Raw genomic sequence first — 19,181 nt, 5'->3', positions numbered from 1 at the left:
CCCCGAGCCCCGCCTGCTGCCCTGCCCGGCGGGGGCGGCGGGGCTGCGGCACGGGCTGCGGCGGCTTCCCGCGGCAGGGCAGCGCTGGCCTCGCCCCAGGTGTTAGTGTTGGAGTTAGGAGTCGAGGAGGAGGTTGAATCCGCCTTCATCCAGCAAGCTGAGCGCGTTAAAGTTTCTGCAGGGGGACCGGAGTCTGGGTACAAGTGCTCGCATCTAGAGCCGGTTCAGAAGTGTGGGTCACCACAGAGCTGTAGGGACAGAGCTGCAGCAATGAGTCCACTAAGCTCGTAAACATGCATAGTTCACAGATGGTTTTTCACTTGCTCTTTAGAACAATATTCACTGCTTCTAGAACATGAAGATATGCCTTTGTTCCCCATTATTTTCATTCACCTGCCCTCGAAAGACCCTTCTTCCCTTACCCCTGAAAAGCCCCCTTAAATCTATTCAGTGCTAGTACTGTACGCATTCCAGAGGAGTGGAACTCAATAATTTTACAGCAGAAGGAACACAGTGGTAATGATGAATTATACTATTTGAGTATTTAAGTCTTTTCACGGTACTGGTACCAAAAATACCATAATATTCCTGTGACGTGGTTATTATTTGAGAGGGAGGAGAGGGAGCTGGGATTCTACAGTCTGGAGGAGGCTCAGGGACGACCTTATCGCACTCTACAGGTACCTTAAAGGAGGCTGTAGCGAGGTGGGGGTTGGTCTATTCTCCCACGTGCCTGGTGACCAGACGAGGGGGAATGGGCTAAAGTTGCACCAGGGGAGGTTTAGGTTGGATATTAGGAAGAACTTCTTTACTGAAAGGGTTGTTAGGCATTGGAGTGGGCTGCCCAGGGAAGTGGTTCAGTCACCATCCCTGGAGGTCTTTAAAAGGCGTTTAGATTTAGAGCTTAGTGATACGGTTTAGTGGAGGACTTGTTAGTGTTAGGTCAGAGGTTGGACTCGGTGATCTTGGAGGTCTCTTCCAACCTAGATGATTCTGTGGTTCTGTGAAATACAGGTGGAACAGTAAGGGAGGTCTTCCTGACAAGTACAACACTATTTTTGAAGGGTTTTATAAAAAGTGTTTCAAGCTGTGTTACTTGGGTTTCTTTCCAGTGGTCTCACGCTACTTAATATTAAGTTTGATAAACTGGAAAAGAATGTTACCATTCTGTCCAGCACAATTTTTGAACTCAGTTGGTACTTTACATTTCAAACACCTGATTTTGCAGTACAGGGTAAGAAATACAGATTTTGTCTTGTTGGTGGAAACTTAATGAATTGCTGTACTGTAAACTGTTTATTCAGTATGTTCACAAAATGAGTGTTTTTTTGTTTGTTTGTTTGTTTTATGAACCAACCTACAAATTCTCTTAAAATATATATTCAGAGATCAAAGTGCTTTGCTTGTTGGCTGACCATTCTGAAAGAACAATCTAAATATCCTGAACAGTTCTGCATTTGCTGCATGTCTGTAAAATATGCCTCCTAGGGAAACTTGGATGCCTTTTCACCTCAGGGCCATGTCTCTTCAGTGGAGGTTCCTTTCAACTTTTCCTCCCCAACAGCTATTAGTGATTAGCCAGGTGTGCTGACTTCAAAGAGGACAAATACCTGGTGGGCTGAGAAAGAGACCCTGTTTGGGACTTGTTTTCCCTTGTGTACTGTCTGATTGGCTTTGTTATGTGGAGCAAAGAAAATGACCCAAAGATGTTCAAATTAACAGCCCTGACCTGGTCAACAGTCTTCTTAGTAAAACACTGACTAATATTTCATAATCTACCACTTTCTTATGTTTAAGTTCAGGTTTTGCTGGTCTCTGCAGTGTCATCTTGTTTAGTCTGTGATGGTGGCAGCTGTCCCTACTCAGAGAAATAGTTACTTGCAGTCTGCATCCAATGACGGTAGTAACTGTTTTGAAGTCACCGAGATAGTTCGCTCTATTGAGCCATTGAGCAATACTCAGTGGAATGTAGAGAGGCACCGTGGCAGAAACTGGTAAAAATGCCTTAGCCTAGGTGGTTTAAATACTGTTTTATCTATCATAGAGAATTTGAATATGTTCTAATATCTCTTCTGTGCTAACTCCAGCTTTGGACTGTATTAGATTAAAAGCCTCGTATTTAAACAACTAATCTTATAAGAAAGTTCTGATTTGCATAAGAAATGTTTTATGCAACAGTTCTGACCTCTAGTGGTCAGAAAAAGCATTATTCTCTGATGAGGACAAAAAATCAGGCACTTTGTACGCAGATTGTGGTACCTAGAGCTTGTCATGACTGTGAGAGAGAATGACCTAGGACATTTAAAAGGTGTAAAGAACCTAGTCCACCTTTATATTCTACACCAGTGAGCTTGTATATCTACCCCAAATCACAGGGTAGGTTGTTTTGATGGTGATTCCAAGTAATATGGAAAAAAAAATTAAAAGTTCTTATATTTAAAGTCTTTAGAGGGTATAAATCATATTTGAATTCATGTTAAATTTTGTTGAAGGACCTTGAGTGGGAAGGGGCAGAGAGATTGCAGAAGTTACAGTGATGTTTAACTACAATTCCATGTTGGTTCAGTAACTCTTATGTTTGAAATTACTCTGTTATTTGTTTTAACTACACAGAAACACACAGTGTTAAGTTCATTACCTGGAGTGAGTAGAGAGAGTAGTTTATGAGGTAAGAAGTGGTCTTTGGGACGAGTCTGAGGATGCTGTCTTTCTTTTCGCAGGCAAAAAGAGCAGTGCAACGAGGAGCCACAGCGGTCATCTTTGATGTTTCTGAAAACCCAGATGCCATTGATCAGGTATGAACAAGGGAGGCTAGGTATGAACAAGGGAGCCTAGTTTTACTATAACCTCTGCTGGGTTCTTTTGGAAGTGCTGTGGCAGGACTTGAGACCATACAGGTCTCAGAGCACACTTAGATCATGACATGCAGATTCTGACCCTGGCTAACATGGTGCTGTAGATTTCCTACTCATTCTCTGGCAGACAAGAAGCAATGGACGTGCTGAGAATGGTAGAAAGAGGAGAGTTTTGGGGACTTATTTTTCTTCTAGCCTTTGTTAGAGTCCAGAGTCCAGGACTGGTACTAAGGTTTTGAGAAAGGATAGAGGCATATTTTTTTTTGGCCCTCCAGTCAAGGATTTCTTTGCCTAGCTCTGCGTACAGAACACAGCTTGTGATAAGTAGTATTGTTGAGCATCCATTATTTTTGAGATTGCAAAATGGCTTTCAAACCTTGTTCAAACAAATTCTTACAAAACTTACACATTTTTTCTTGTTCACAGTTGATGTATTCTGGCCTAAGTATAATGTGGACAATTGGAGCTTTTCTTTTTTTTGGGGGGTGGGGGTTCTATATAACTTCCATTTTAGATGGGTAAGCTAATAGTTCTGTGAGAAACTTTGACAAGATTCTAGCAGCCAATTCTGAATTGAGTACAGAGAAGAAGCTTAACAGGCATGAAAATAGTCTGTATTTGTTTCAGTTTTGTTTTGTTGTCATAGAGATACAGCAGAAACAAGTGAGCAGAGTGTTTTCAAGTGCGTTGAATTTCTTTGGGAAAAGAGAGACCATCTATGTTTACATTTAAAAAGCTGGCTTTAATTATGAAATGAGCATCTTTTGGACAAAGGAATGCGGATTCTGCAATAGATGCTTTAAGAACTTTGGTCTGCCTGTACATCAAGGCTACAGACTTAATTTTGCAAACATTCTCAGATACCATTTTCTCCACTTTATACGCAGAAAAATTATCTGCACAAGGATTTTTTTTTCATTTTTTTCTCTGTATTACAGCTTCTAATTACTTTCTGTCATCCATCTCAGAAGTAGCGAAGCTCCCTTACTGCCTTTTGTTGACTTCCATCTACCAACAACAGCTCTCCTTCCTTGACTCTTGCTAATTAACTGGGTGCAGCTGTGCATAGTATTTGGGAAACCAGTCTAGTGGATGATCGAATATTTTAGTTGTACAAATAAAATGAAAGAGATTTTGTGGGTTTAATTCCCATAGATTTGAGTATCTTTTGCTATAGACTAAGAACAAAGCTTTAATTTTAGAATTTGTTCTGTGAAGTCAGATTTGTTTCTTGGTTTTAATTTTGCATAATGTGAAGGGGAGTAACAGCATCCAGATCATCATGTTTAGCAGAAGTCTGTCAGTGTGCAAAAGCTACTGGGGAAGGAGCTGACTCGTTCCTAGACAAGAAAGCTTCAGGGGGAATATGTGTCTGGGAATGTAGCAACAGTGATTGAATTTGGCCTTAGGCTAGCAAGCCTTACAGACGTGTAGGATCCCTGGGTTGGATTGAGTAATTCAGCTAGTTTTGAGTTCTTCAGAATATGTCGGTCTTAAAAATAGCTTGATCAATGTTTTCAGAAACCCAGTTAAACGATCCGAAGATTGTGTTTTAAAGGCTTGGTGAAATCTGTCACCATCATCTGGACAGATTAAACGATACTTTGTAAGTAGGATGATAGACCAGTTTATTGGTAATTTCTACATGATTTAGCCAAAAACAGCAGGTAGATATCAACACAGTGTAGATATGATATCTCTGCCATATGCTACTCTTTTTGTGGAGGGCATCCCTGCCTATGGCAGGGGGGTTGGAGTTAAATGATCACTGAAGTCCTTTCCAACCCAAGCCTTTCTATGATCTGTGATCTTGTTCAGTTTGCTTACATTCCTGTCATCTCATTCCTTTCCCTATACCATTTACGTCTGCTTGTCAGTGCTTATCTTGTATCAAACAATGTCTATAGTAAGATTTTTCTTGTGGGTCACAATAAGTTACTTGACTTTATAATGTGGTGCCATTTTGTAACAGATCAATTCTGTTGTCTTTTTATTCTCTTACCTGGTATATAGTTTAGGAGATTGTTATGGATTTAGTGCCCACAGAAGTTGTGCATGCTTGAAGGTTTTCAAGAACTGTCTGGATAAAGCATAATAATGGTTATGGATAAAACACCCTACTTTGACCAGGAGGTTGGACTCCTGCGGTCTCTTCCTACCCATGTTATTTTACACTTCTATGATTTAGCCTTTCACAATAGCTCAGCTGAACCTAGAAGGCAATTTCAGAGTGAATTAGTGTATCTACTCTTACACCTCCAGTAACTGATAGAATCCAAATAACTATTTGAATAAGTTTGCTGAGTTATGCAGCAGAAATTACGGACTTCAACAAATTGGTAAGGTACAAAGAACACAGAAGACAGGAATTCATACTCTTGACCTTAGATTGTACAGGAAGCCAAAAAAATTGTATGTGAATAAAAAAATTGCAAAGTTGAAATAATCAAAAGTTCAGAAAATGGTAATATACTAAGGTAATTTTTTATTGGAATGTGAAGATTTTTACTCTTCTTCCTTATGGGTTTTAACATGTGACAGTATTAATATATGCACTGGCACCTAGTACAGTTTAGTTAAAGCTGCTGTTCAGAAATAACATTTGCTTATCCTCACATCTTAGTTTTATTCAGTAAAAACCAGCTTAATTCAAAAGTTTGATACTAAAAGTTTAATTCACACTTAAGTGAACACTTTAGTTTGTGCTAGAAGAGAGCAATGGGTGTTTGAATCCATTCCACATTCATATTCTTTTACTCTTCCATCCATTTACCAGTATCATAGAATGGCCTGGGTTGAAAAGGACCTTAAAGATCATCTAGTTTCAATCCCCCTGCTCTGGGCAGGGTTGCCAACCACTAGAGTAGGCTGCCCATAGCTGCATCCAGCCTGGCCTTGAATGCGTCCAGGGATGGGGCATCTACAACCTCTCTGGGCAACCTGTTCCAGTGCCTCACCACCCTCTGAGTAAAAAACTTTCTCTTAATTTCTAACCTAAATCTCCCCTGTCTTATTTTAAAACCATTCCCCCTTGTCCTGTCACTATCAACACATATAAACAGGCATTCCCCCTCCTGTTTATACGCTCCCGTCAAGTACTGGAAGGCCGCAGTGAGGTCTCCCCAGAGCCTTCTCTTCTCCAAGCTAAACAAGCCCAGTTCCTTCAACCTTTCTACATAGGAGAGGTGCTCCAGCCCTCTGATTATCTTAGTAGCCCTCCTCTGGACTCGTTCCAAGAGCTCCACATCCTTCTTGTGCTGGGGGCCCCAGGCCTGCACGCAGTATTCCAGGTGGAGTCTCACAAGAGCACAGTAGTCCAGCTTCTCATCCATCCATCAGGACCCTCAAGTCCTTCTCCGCAGGGCTGCTCTCAAGTTCTTCTTCACCCAGTCTGTATAAATACCTGCGATTGCCCAAGTGCAACACCTTGCACTTGGTCTTGTTGAACCTTATTAGGTTTTCATGGGCCCACTTCTCCAGCCTGTCCAGGTCCCTCTGGATGGCATCCCTTCCTTCTGTTGTATCGACTGCACCGCTCAGCTTGGTGTCATCTGCAAACTTGCTGAGGGTGCACTCGATTCCATTGTCTATGTCATTGATAAAGATGTTGAAGAGCACTGGTCCCAAGACTGACCGCTGAGGGACACCACTTGTGATTGGCCTACACCCAGACATAGAACCGTTGACCACAACCCTTTGGCTGCGACCAGCTGACCAATTCTTTATCCACCTAACAGTCCATCCTTCAAATCCAGAAGAATGTGGTGAGGGACCACATCAAAGCCTTTGCTCAAGTCCAGGTAGATGATATCCATCGCCCTTCCTTTGTCCACCGATGCCATCACTCCATCATAGAAGGCCACCAGATTGGTTAAGCAAGATCTGCCTTTGGTGAAGCCATGCTGGCTGTCTCGGATCACCTCTTTATCTCATGCATGCCTTAACATGTCTTCCAGGAGAATCTGCTCCATGATCTTCCCAGGCACAGAGGTGAGGCATTTCAGAAGAAAGGTAGTTGTCTTGAAATGTGCCTTCTGAGTAGACTTTTTTGTTATCGTTGTTTTAGCTGAACCAGGGCTTAGAAGACCCTCTGAAGAGACCAGTGGTATATGTGAAGGGTGCTGATGCTGTCAAGCTAATGAACATAGTTAACAAGCAGAAAGTTGCACGAGCAAGGATTCAGCATCGCCCACCACGGGTGAGTCTTTAAGAAATTTTATCGAGGTATTACACTGCTGTGCACTGAGTGTGACATTGTTTTGATGCTCCCAATGAGCAATAATAGATGAGAAATTCTTTTGACCTAAATAAACTGAGTAACTGCACTGTGAACAAGTAGCTACACTGGATGTAAGTGTAGTTTCCACAGTGTGACACCTGATGTCTTTCATATAGATTTTTCTACATTTATAAACAGCTAAAAATTATATAATGGAGGCTTTCCTTTTTCTTAAATAAATTAGTTATTAAACACACCTGGTAGTTCAGATACATCAAGTAGGTATGTTAACTAATATTTTGTGTATGGTGTTTTAAACATGGGTTAATTATTTGATATCTGATATTTGTAATTTTAATATAAAATTGTTTTTCCAGATATTTTTTTGAACACTACTGCATGTAGTTAACAGAAGAACAAAGCTAGAGGTCAACGATGACCCAGTTACCATTTTGCTTTTTTTTTATTGTTATGGACTATTTCCATTAAGAAATGTGAGAAGTATGCCATCACTGAAGACTCATATATTGATTTTTACTTGCTCAGATATACAAGAAAAGCAATAACCCATAAAAATTTGTACTAGTGTGATTCAGTTTAAAAAAAAAAGTTTTTATTTTTTCGTAGAATCAGTTCAGAGACACTGTGAATCAGACATCTCATGGTTGGCATTCTGTGTATTTCATTCAATTGCAGTGACATAGATACTCCAGGTTTTGTCTCATAGAATCCTAGTTAATGAACAGAGTGCATTGAATTTTGACGTTGTCACTGTGTACATGTACAAAATATTTTTGTTTTGATTTTTAAGCAACCCACCGAGTACTTTGATATGGGAATTTTCCTGGCCTTCTTTGTGGTTGTGTCTCTTGTTTGCCTCATTCTTCTTGTCAAGATCAAACTGAAACAGCGACGTAGTCAGGTAAGAGCAGTAATGGTATATTTATCAAATACTGAAATTTGCCTTCTTTTACTTTGTCGTAGAATTTACTTTCTGCCTTTGGGAATGCAGGACACTAACTTAGAATAGCCATCTTTGTGGAAAGGGTTTTATTCACAGATGTAGACCTTTGAAAAGATTTGGAAATGTCTTTAAATGATAGCTACATTGACCTGTGATGTCTCTTCAGTTAAATGCAGAAATTAAATGAGTACAGAAGCAGTCCATTTAGCCTTTGGGAAGGAAGAGAATTTCTGTTTTTTCAGAGGCTGATTTATCAGTAACACTAGTGTGCTTCAACAGAAGTCCAAGCTCAAATGATGTATTGTGAGGAGAATATCAGGAATGAATGAGAAGAAATCACAACTCTTTTCAATAGAATAATATCTTTTGATTCTTCATCGGAGAAGGTTGCAAGGTAAAAAGTTTGTTTAGGAGTAACTCTAGATGAGATATTTTGAATTTGTCCTGTTAAACATGAAAGGGAAAGCAAATGGAAGCTAATGGAAGTTTGTAGTTTTAAACAGTCCAGTACATGGATATACATGTAAAAGGAATGCAAAGCCCAACAGATGTTTAGAAATATTGCCTTGGACATGCTGAGCAGGAGTTCAAAGATGTTATGAGCCAACAGCATATAGTATGAGTCTCAGAAAGAGAGAGGATAAATTCTATAGTGAAAAGTAATCCATCCCCTTCCTAACTTTCTTACTGATCCGATCTTTCTTAATGATCTTTCTTCTTACTGATCTTTCTTAAGATCTTACTGATCTTACTGAATTGCTGGGGGAATAATGCAGTTCATTCAGTAGCATTTCATTTTAATCCCTGTCTGAAGTACTGTTTCTGGTAATATGGTTATAGCAGCATAATGTGGCATTACAGTCAATATTTACAGTTTTAAAAAGCACCAGACCACATCCTGTATGATGCCTCGTATAGTTGTTGCCTATCAATTGAACAGTTGCAGAGTATCCCAATTGTGAGCACTTTCACCCTGTTTCAGTCCAAAGCAGCTCATCATTCTCACTACTGCAGGTGGCATACATTCTTTTCATGAGGCTTCTGATCTAAATTCTAATTAGGATACTCTCTGGTTCATTTATTAAGTTGTACCTTAGTTTGGGCCTGATGTGATTTGGTAAGATACATTAAATTGATATGGCAGTGTTTCTCTGCTACTACACTACAGTTTCATACGCAGCAGCATTGCCTTTTTTTTTTTCTTCTTCTTCTGTTCTAGAATTCCATGAACAGGCTTGCAGTGCAAGCACTGGAAAAAATGGAGACCAGGAAGTTTAAGTCCAAAAGTAAGGGGCACCGGGAAGATAGCTGTGGTGCACTGGATACACTCAGTAGCAGCTCCACCTCTGACTGTGCCATCTGCTTGGAGAAGTACATTGATGGGGAGGTAAAGGATAGATGGTTTCTTCAGTGTAAACTGAGAAAGTAGCTGATTTACTTTAGCACTGTGATATATGGCTGGTTGTTAGATGCATTGTATATTGAAGTTGTGCCATTTGCCAGATGAATTCCATTGAGTAGCCAGCTCAGCCTCAAATGCATTCCGCAGCTCCCAATGAAAATCTAAAGGACTTTTGAGCTGGTGGAAGGGGATGGGGAGCAGGATGTGGCCTTCACAATCCATGAGGGAATGGTTGGCGACCTGCTACAGCACTTGGATGTACGCAAGTCGATGGGGCCGGATGGGATCCACCCGAGGGTGCTGAGAGAACTGGCGGAAGAGCTGGCCAAGCCGCTTTCCATCATTTATCAGCAGTCCTGGCTATCAGGGGAGGTCCCAGGCGACTGGCGGCTAGCAAATGTGACGCCCACCTACAGGAAGGGCCAGAAGGTTGACCCGGGAAACTATAGGCCTGCTAGTTTGACCTCAGTGCCAAGGAAGCTTATGGAGCAGATTATCTTGAGTGTCATCACGCGGCACCTGCAGGGCAAGCAGGTGATCAGGCCCAGTCAGCATGGGTTTATGAAAGGCAGGTCCTGCTTGACGAACCTGATCTCCTTCTATGACAAAGTGACGCGCTTGGTGGATGAGGGAAAGGCTGTGGATGTGGTCTACCTTGACTTCAGTAAGGATTTTGACAGCGTTTCCCACAGCATTCTCCTTGAGAAACTGGCTGCTCTTGGCTTGGACTGGCATATGCTTCGTTGGGTTAGAAACTGGCTGGGTAGCCGGGCCCAAAGAGTTGTGGTGAATGGAGTCAAATCCAGTTGGAGGCCGGTCACTAGTGGCATCCCCCAGGGCTCAGTACTGGGGCCAGTTCTCTTTAATATCTTTATCGATGATCTGGATGAGGGGATCGAGTGCACCATCAGTAAGTTTGCAGACAACACCAAGTTAGGTGCGTGTGTCGCTCTGCTCGAGGGCAGGAAGGCTCTGCAGGAGGATCTGGATAGGCTGGACCGATGGGCTGAGGCCAACTGTATGAAGTTCAACAAGGCCAAGTGCCGGGTCCTGCACTTGGGGCACGACAACCCCAAGCAGTGCTACAGGCTGGGAGATGGGTGGTTGGAAAGCTGCCTGGCAGAGAAGGACCTGGGAGTATTGGTTGATAGTCAGCTGAATATGAGCCAGCAGTGTGCTCAGGTGGCCAAGAAGGCCAACAGCATCCTGGCTTGCATAAGAAACTGTGGCCAGCAGGGCTAGGGAAGCGACTGTCCCCCTGTACTCGGCTCTGGTGAGGCTGCACCTCGAGTACTGCGTTAAGTTTTGGGCCCCTCGCTACAAGAAGGACATCAAGGTGCTCGAGCGAGTCCAGAGAAGGGCAACGAAGCTTGTGAGGGGTCTGGAGAACAAGTCTTACAAGGAGCGGCTGAGGGAGCTGGGATTGTTCAGTCTGGAGAAGAGGAGGCTCAGGGGCAACCTTATCGCACTCTACAGGTACCTTAAAGGAGGCTGTAGCGAGGTGGGGGTTGGTCTATTCTCCCACGTGCCTGGTGACCAGACGAGGGGGAATGGGCTAAAGTTGCACCAGGGGAGGTTTAGGTTGGATATTAGGAAGAACTTCTTTACTGAAAGGGTTGCTAGGCATTGAAGTGGGCTGCCCAGGGAAGTGGTTCAGTCACCATCCCTGGAGGTCTTTAAAAGGCGTTTAGATTTAGAGCTTAGTGATACGGTTTAGTGGAGGACTTGTTAGTGTTAGGTCAGAGGTTGGACTAGGTGATCTTGGAGGTCTCTTCCAACCTAGATGATTCTGTGAGAGGTGAGGGATCTCATTTTTCAAGTTGATACTTCCATCAAGCTGCTTTTTTGAGGAAGAACAGGTAAAGAAGTCAGGGTAGCCTCAGCATTTAATTCTCTGGGTATTCTTAACAAATTGTGTGCTATCTAAGGTGATGGTACATGCAAGCTCTGTTGGACATAAGGGATACATTTTGTGTTTTGCTTCTCAAGCTTTGATGGTACCTTGTCTTTGAAGTGTTAAGTACACAGCACTGAGAAACCAGAGGAGAAGCAGGGTTCCTGCCAAGGTTTAGGAACTGGTTTTCAGCTCCTAGTTAGCATCTCTGCATTGATGTCAATGCTTGCCTTCTCTGACGTGGTTCTATACAGAGGAAGTAATGAAAGGATGAAATAGAAGGTAGGCGCCTTAGAATAGAAGCAGTCAATAAGTTTTAAACTTCCATTTAAAAATGAGTTGGGGACATTTTAGTCTGAAATGATTCATAAAAGATCCATACTCTTTAAAGGTGCAATATTTGAGTGCTACAAGCTACAATTTAATGTAGCTTGTAGAAATTTAATGTAGTTAGCTGATCGGAAATTAGTCAGAGTAGCAAAGGTGATGGCAGACAAGAACTTCGGAAAGGCTCTTCAAAACTGACTGGACAGTAGATTCATGCATGAACTTCAGTGTGAAGTGATGCACATAGGGAAGGGAAGAGCAAAGGGTAGCTTTGCATTTATATGGTGATGGGTTGTGAGGTGAGCATCACCATTCTGGAGCAAGATCTTGAGAATGTTCTAGATAGCTTTGCGAAAGCAACTCAGTACTTTGTGGTGGTCAAAAAGGCAAATCGGTTATAAGGAATGAGAAGGGGAAGTCTGGAGAACTGAACAGAAAACAGTTATGTCAATTGTAAGTTTAGTCATGCTCTCACATTGAATACTGCATTTTTGATTCACTCATTTCACAGAAGGTATGTTGGAAATGAAGGTGTTTCAGAAATGGGTAGTCAAAGTGATCAAAGATTTGTAATGATTTCTGCTTCAAGACTAGGAATTAGTCTGGGGAGACTAGGAACTCCAAATCTGTTCAGTAGCTAGGTTGAAAAAAGTAGGAATAATCTGCGAGGATTCACTCATTAGGCACCAGTACTTTTCATGTCCCTTTATCTGTTCCTGTAGGAGCTGCGTGTCATTCCCTGCACTCACCGATTTCACAAGAAATGTGTGGATCCTTGGTTACTGCAGCATCATACCTGTCCTCACTGCCGTCATAACATCATAGGTAAGTGTTGCTGCTAAGGTGCAGATACTCAGCTGTGTCACCCACTATGGACTTCGAAGCTTACAAGATGAAATAGTGCCTATATGTAAATCTCCATACAGCCCATAGTATTTATTGTAATGCAACCCTAGAAATACAGTTAGGGCTAAGTTCTTTAAAAAATGACTACGTACCCTGAAATAACAGGCCACATTTCGGTCTTTTCCTTGTGGGTGCTATGTCCAGCAGAGGGCAGCATGTGACCTATGAACACAGCTAGGACACTTAAGTTTAATAGAATTATTTTATAATAATTTAGTATGTTTTCTTTTTGGTAAGTCTGAAAAGTCTTATATTAATACAGATTTACGTAATGTAATGTTGTGGTGGTTTTACCTTGCTGGGCAGCTGAACTCCACCACGACTGCTCTCTCATTCCCCCTCCTCCTCAGAAGAGCGGTAGAAGAAAGTGTGCTGGAAAGGAGAAAAAAAAAAAAAAAAGGAAACATAAAGGAAAAAGCAAAAAGCAAGCAAAGTCTGTGAAGTAGCACAGAGAGAAAAAAAAATATCTCTACTTCCCATCAACAAGCAATGTTTGGCCACACCCCTGGAAGCAGGTCCTCAATACACATAGCATTATTTTGTGAGGACAGACATCTTCATAACGAGAGTTCCCCCTTCCCCTTTCCTACCTTTTATTGCTGAGTGTGACATCATGTGGTATGGAATATCCCTTTGGTTGGTTTAGGTCAGCTGCCCTGGTGATGTCCCGTCCCCACTTCTTGCCCACCCCCAGCTTACTGGCTTGGGGTGGGGGTTGGAGGAAGTCTTGATGTTGTGCCAGCAATTGCTCAGCAATAGACAAAACAATGGTGTGATATCAATGCTGTTTTAGGTGCAAGTACAGAGCATAACACTATATGGGCCGCTGCAGCGGAAGTTAATTACATCCCAGCCAGACCCAGTACAGATGTGTAAGGTGAAAACAAAAGCAATGACTACCAGCCATGCTCTTAACCTGCAAGATCAGGATTGCTGTGTAAGCAAAAAACTTTCCATATACAAGAACAGTATCTGCAATTATTTACTTTTTTTTTTTCATTTTCATGCAAATACAATTGAGTTTTTCAAAGGCTTTCAGACAGATGCTCTTGACTTATTTTTGAGAGTTATCGTATTTTTTCTTTTCCGCAAAATGTTGGTACTTTTTTTTTTAAACTTTGTTGTATGCATAATGTAACTAAATTCAGAACAATATATTTTGTTACATAAAGTCTTTTACCTTTATTCCCTTGCACTCCTACTTCTCCACTCTTACTTCTCACATTCAGAACAGAAGAAGGGAAACACAGGTCCAGTCTGTCTGGAATCCATCAACTCAGCACGCAGCCGGCAGCAGAGGGTGATTCTACCTGTCCATTACCCAGGCCGAGTGCACAGAGCAAACCAGATAACCGCATATCCCACCCGGACAAGCATGGACCCTCATGGAAACCCTATCACGGTACTTACAGTTGAGAGACATGGTGAACAGAGCCTCTACCAAGCCCAGTCTGCAGCCTATATCCGAAGTTATCAGCCTATTCATTTGGACCATGCTTTAAACACACATCACTGTAGCCTGGAACATAGGGCTTATTCTCCAGCTCACAACTTCCGAAGACCCAAGTTTGGAGGGCGCAACTTTTCCAAAGCAGCATGCTTTTCCCAATATGAGACCATGTATCAGCACTACTACTTCCAAGGCCTTAGTTACCCTGAGCAAGATGGACAGCCTTCAGCTGGCATTTCCTCAAAGGGTCCTTCCCGTGCCTTTCAGCCTGGTAGCAGCATGCTTTTCCCTCCTGTGGTACACGTAGTGCCCTCATCTCGCTTGGAGAGTGGCAGTACCTCCAGCTTTAGCTGCTATCACGGTCATCGTTCAGTGTGCAGTGGATATTTGGCTGACTGCCCTGGGAGTGACAGCAGCAGCAGCAGTTCTGGTCAGTGCCACTGTTCCTCTAGTGATTCCATGGTTGACTGCACCGAGGTCAGCAACCAAGGTGTTTATGGGAGCTGTTCCACCTTCCGCAGCTCTTTGAGCAGTGACTATGACCCATACATTTACCGCAGTAAGAGCCCTTGCCGAGTGGGTGAGGTTGGTGGTGCAAACAGGGGTGCAATTGTTCTCTTGGAGGGCCCCCATCAGGACGAGCTTCCAGCTCATGCTCACAGTCTGGTGGGTGCTGACTGCCGGCCTGTGCCAGCTTCTTCCTCAGGGGACCAACTGTCTAATTGCAGCATGGATATGAACTATAGTAGTAATTCCTCACTAGAGCACAGGGATCTAAATGGCACTACCTCAGAGGGAGGACCTGAGGCTGCTCCTGGTGCTGCTTTGGATGTTAAAATGAACTGGAAGAATCCAGAGATAGCAGGGCCACTTATGGAGCAAGCATGTGCATGCTGCCTTGAACTCCAGCACTCTGCCCTGGAGCCTAGAAATGGGACAGCTGACTGTAGTGCACTCTTCCTGAGCTCTCCGCTGTGGGGGGCATGTGGCCCAGGGATAGAACCACAGTCAGGGAATACCCAAGGCTTGTACAGTATTAACTCAGACCACTTGCATAGGACAGATGGGGTGAAATACGAAGGGTTGCCCTGTTGCTTCTATGAAGAGAAGCAGGTAGCCTGTAGTAGCAACAGTGGCAGTGGAGGTGGTGGCTGCTATACAGAAGACTATGCAGTGAATGTGCAGTACACGCTTCCTGATGACACCTTGCCAAGCTGCTATAAGGGTATATGTGATCTGGGTCAACGCATCCCCATCATTCCTGAAGACAGAGACTGTGAGCTGATCCTACCTACAGAGTGCCAAGGGACCCACACAGGTAGCTGTAGTTCCTGGGATGGGACACCTGAACTAGATACTTACCTGCACTGCCAAGGTATAGGAGAGGTACAGGATGAGAGGGAGGTGTGCTACGAGGCAACATCTTTCCTTCAGCAGAACTGCTCTCAGGAAGAGGAAGCCAGAATGCTCTTTCCTAGTCCCATTCCGAACACCCAGAAGCTGACAGTGACCACAAAGACCACAGGTAATCTGTGTGCTTTTTTCATTACTGTACCTTTCTGTTCTAGCATATGATATGCAAGATCCCTGCTAGTTTCACAGGTATATGCAGACATAGAGGTTACTGCCATCTTTTTCTTAAGAGTGGGTTATCAACGAATTCTTCACCCAAGAGTGTTACTCTCCTGTTACCTGTACTTATTTGGCCAGTGCTAGAGGGATAGATTATAGTTTACCACCTAACTTTAAGAGCTTTCATACACATACTTTGTGGGGAAGGGAGGAGAGGGTGAAAAGTGATTGCTAGTATCAGGTCCCCATTAGAGCTCTCACAGCCAGGAACACTGTGCCACTCTTGACAGCTTTGGCAGGTTTGAATGGAAACTGCCAGAGTTTCAGGGCTCCTGTTCCAGTGACTGACTGTCCTTGTGGTGAAAAGATTTTCCTTAGATCCAGTCTGAACATTTAATGTCTCAGCTAAAGCCTGTTACCTCTTGTCCACTGTGCATCACTGTGAAGACTCTGGCTCTATCTCCATGACATTCACCACATAGGTGTTGCAATCTGTTAGGGGGTTCCCCCAACACCTTCTCTTCTGGAGACAGAATAAACCCACTCCCTCAGCCTCTTGTCAAAGGGCAAGTTCTTCAGCCCTCTGAGCATCTTGTCTGTCTGCTGAACTTGATTCAGCCAGTGTCATGTTCTGGGGGCCCCAAAATAGGATGCAATATTCTAGATGCAATTTTCCTTAGTTTTAACCAATTACTATTTCTTTATCCTTCAGGTGCTGGATCTCATCCCATGGAGAGAAGCCGGATCAGTGATTAGACCTGTCCAGATGACACCAGGTGGAGAAGTGGAGCTTATGAAAGACTCCAAATTCTCATGGACTCCATTTTTTTTAAGCTTTGACAAACACACAAAAGTGGTAATGTGGAGAAGTCCCTCCCCCACTTTCCCCACTTTCTCTTCCTCTGTGTCCACATCACCTTGATCTCCTTTCTCCGTCTTGCCTGAAGCCTTCAGGCCTCCATTGGTGTGCAAAGCCCATGTGGGACATGGTATGGAGCATTCTGAGCTCTAGTGCCATTTCTATATTAATGACAAAGTGTTATTTATATTTTCTTTTTAGAAGTGACTATGTCAGCTCTTGCTGAGAAGTAACATGGTCTGTTAAATAAGCCAGGCTATGTGTAGATGCTGTTACCTCCTACTTAAGGGAGTCCAGCTTTTGATAAGCTCAGGGCTACACACCTGCCTTAGAAACCAGATAGCACCTTGAAATAAAGTAGTCCAGAGGGATACAGCTGCTGAATGGATGTTCAGATACCAACTAATCCTAGTAGCAAATCCTAGTAGCCAACAAGTTATACAAGCGATTTTGAGGGAGGTGAAGGATTGGACTGTCTCCTTCTTCCTCTCCCCTCCCCCCCTTTCATGCTGCTCTGATGATTTGGCTAGGAAGGGTCTCCTGCCATTGTGATTAGTTTTAACAGATTGGGGGTAGGGAAACAGGTAGCTCAGAATATTCTCATTCCCACTTCCTGCTAAAACACAGACCTCATTGTATCTTCTGACTGGTGAAGAATGTTGTGGGCCCTTCCCTCAAACAGATGGTAGAAGAAAGTGCTTAGAAAGGGTGAAACCTTTGTAGATGACAAATCTTGCCTTTCATAGGAAGTTTTTCAGGCACTTGTAGCCCCTCTTCTGGATGTGAAAAATGCTGGCATATGCAGGAAAACAGAGTTTGCAGGGGGGCTTGTAGCTTGCCTGGCTCATTTTGGGAATTGGTCTGATGCCTTGTTTCCTTATAGCCTGCAAGCACGCCTAAGGGAAGCAGTGCTTGTCACCCGTTGTGCACGTGGGAAAATGAGGACTTGTTTTAGTCATTGTTTCCTTCTTTGCTGTGGTTGATGTAGCTTCCATAGATTGATTTATTTTAAAGGTTTCTTGGGCCCAGTTAGTTGTGTTTCATTTTTGTCTTGTGTACAGAGTGTTCTCTGTACTCCATTAGCCTGGGCACATCCTTTTGTTCTTGTACTAGTGGGGACGTTTGTTATCATGAGATAATGTACGTCATCACTTCTGATAGCAATTGTTTCCTGTGGAAACAGCGGCTTCTGAGTAAGAGGCTACCATAGCATGGTTTAAATTGCCTGTCATGCTGCATGTGCCTGAGGACACAGTGTCTGGTGTATTCTCAGCAGGAATTCTCCTAAAGGGAAACTGCTTAGTTAATGCCCACATTGCCAGTCTTCCAAAAAAAAAAAAAAATTGACTAAAGTTCAGTACACATGGGAGATATTTAAAAGACATGAAAAAAAGTTCATGTTACATTTTCAAACAAAATGTCCTTGACAGCACTGGGCTAATTGTGAGAACCAGAAAAGTTAACTTGTTTTCTTTATAATCCCAAATATTTTAAAAGAAGCAAATAACCAAGAAACAACAAATATGTTTGTTTACTTTTACTTTTTATACTCAATAAATTAGGGAAAAAAAACTGTGTTGAAAGGAGTTCACATTAGATCTCTCTAAATGAACAACCAAATCCAGCTATTCAGAGAATTCATACAAGACAATATCTGGGTATAAAATTGAAATAATAATTAAAATAAACACATTTTCTGTGTATGAAGTTTATTGAAAACTTACTCATTCTCTGAATGACTGTACTAAGTGGTATGTGTTGGGAGAATAAACTCTAAAAGATTTTTTTTTTAAAGTCTTACCTTTCTCCTTCCTCCACTCAAAAGAAAATCATTTTACAAGTTATGGTGTACTGCCTGGGTTATTTTGCTTGGTGTTTTGTGCGGCATTATCTAAGGCCACCTACAATGCATTGTACTCTGTAACTGCACAGCATGTTGTGGTAAAATGTGGTTATAAAAAACGGTATTTGAATGTTCTGGCTTAGGGTGTTCCTGGATGTACTGGTCTCATTCACATGTTGTGGAAATCTTTGCCAGTACAACAGTCTCTGCAGGCCTTACCATACAGATATACCCTACACTTGGTTTCCGTGTTTGGTTTTATATTCAACATTTAGTTAATTCCCTGCTACCTGTATGTGTCTATACAATCTATAGGCCAGCCGGCCGTGATAGATGGTTTTTATAACAAAATGCCTTTCTACTACTTACATGAAAAGTTGTCATTGTGTTTGGCTCATGAGGCACTATTTAAAATGTTTTAAAAGTTATCTTATAGCACTTAAAATTGTTTTGTATAAAATTTGCTGTAAAGATTTGTAATATGGTCAAAGGGCTCTTTCTCCTTCATTACCATTTTCAAAATGTTTTAAAAGCTAGAAAACATCTTGTATATATTCTGTATATGTATAGCAGCACATTTCATTTATGGAAATATGTTCTCAGAATATTTATTTACTAATATATTTATCTTAAGCCATGTTTTATGTTGAGAGTGTGTGACATTATTGTAATAATCATTGAAAATCACTAACATGAGGCCCTGTAAATACATTATAATTGCACACAAAGATTTTACAGTACTTGCCGACCAAAAATGATTTAAGAAAAGTTGTAGTTAGCTGCAGTTTTGTAAGAAAGTGTACAAATGTCTGTATTAAAAAAAAAAAAAAAAAACACTCAAAAACACACAAAAATACAGTTTTATTGCATACACGTGTGGAAGTTGTCCT

At 42.2% G+C, this 19,181-nt stretch overlaps 1 protein-coding gene across 9 annotated transcripts in view; it reads left to right on the top strand.

Moving 5' to 3' along the window:
* The window catches only part of ZNRF3 (zinc and ring finger 3), a 113,391-nt gene extending 94,227 nt beyond the window's left edge, over positions 1–19,164 (top strand). For 8 of the 9 annotated variants that reach the window (XM_080558992.1, XM_080558993.1, XM_080558991.1 and 5 more), the window contains 7 exons: positions 2,721–2,795; positions 6,922–7,053; positions 7,886–7,996; positions 9,258–9,425; positions 12,384–12,486; positions 13,797–15,542; positions 16,302–19,164. In XM_080558992.1, coding sequence (XP_080415118.1) covers positions 2,721–2,795; positions 6,922–7,053; positions 7,886–7,996; positions 9,258–9,425; positions 12,384–12,486; positions 13,797–15,542; positions 16,302–16,345 — 2,379 coding nt within the window. In that variant the 3' untranslated portion in view covers positions 16,346–19,164. Of the gene's footprint in view, positions 1–4; positions 1,235–2,720; positions 2,796–6,921; positions 7,054–7,885; positions 7,997–9,257; positions 9,426–12,383; positions 12,487–13,796; positions 15,543–16,301 lie in introns of those variants that run through there. The other variant, XM_080558996.1, reaches the window with a different exon arrangement.
* Positions 19,165–19,181: the final 17 nt, after the last annotated feature.

Source organism: Anser brachyrhynchus, assembly GCF_964034855.1.
Source record: "Anser brachyrhynchus genome assembly, chromosome: 17".
Taxonomy (NCBI): Eukaryota; Metazoa; Chordata; class Aves; order Anseriformes; family Anatidae; genus Anser; species Anser brachyrhynchus.
Note: the sequence above shows the minus strand (reverse complement) of the source record. Positions and strands in the feature narration are given on the sequence as shown.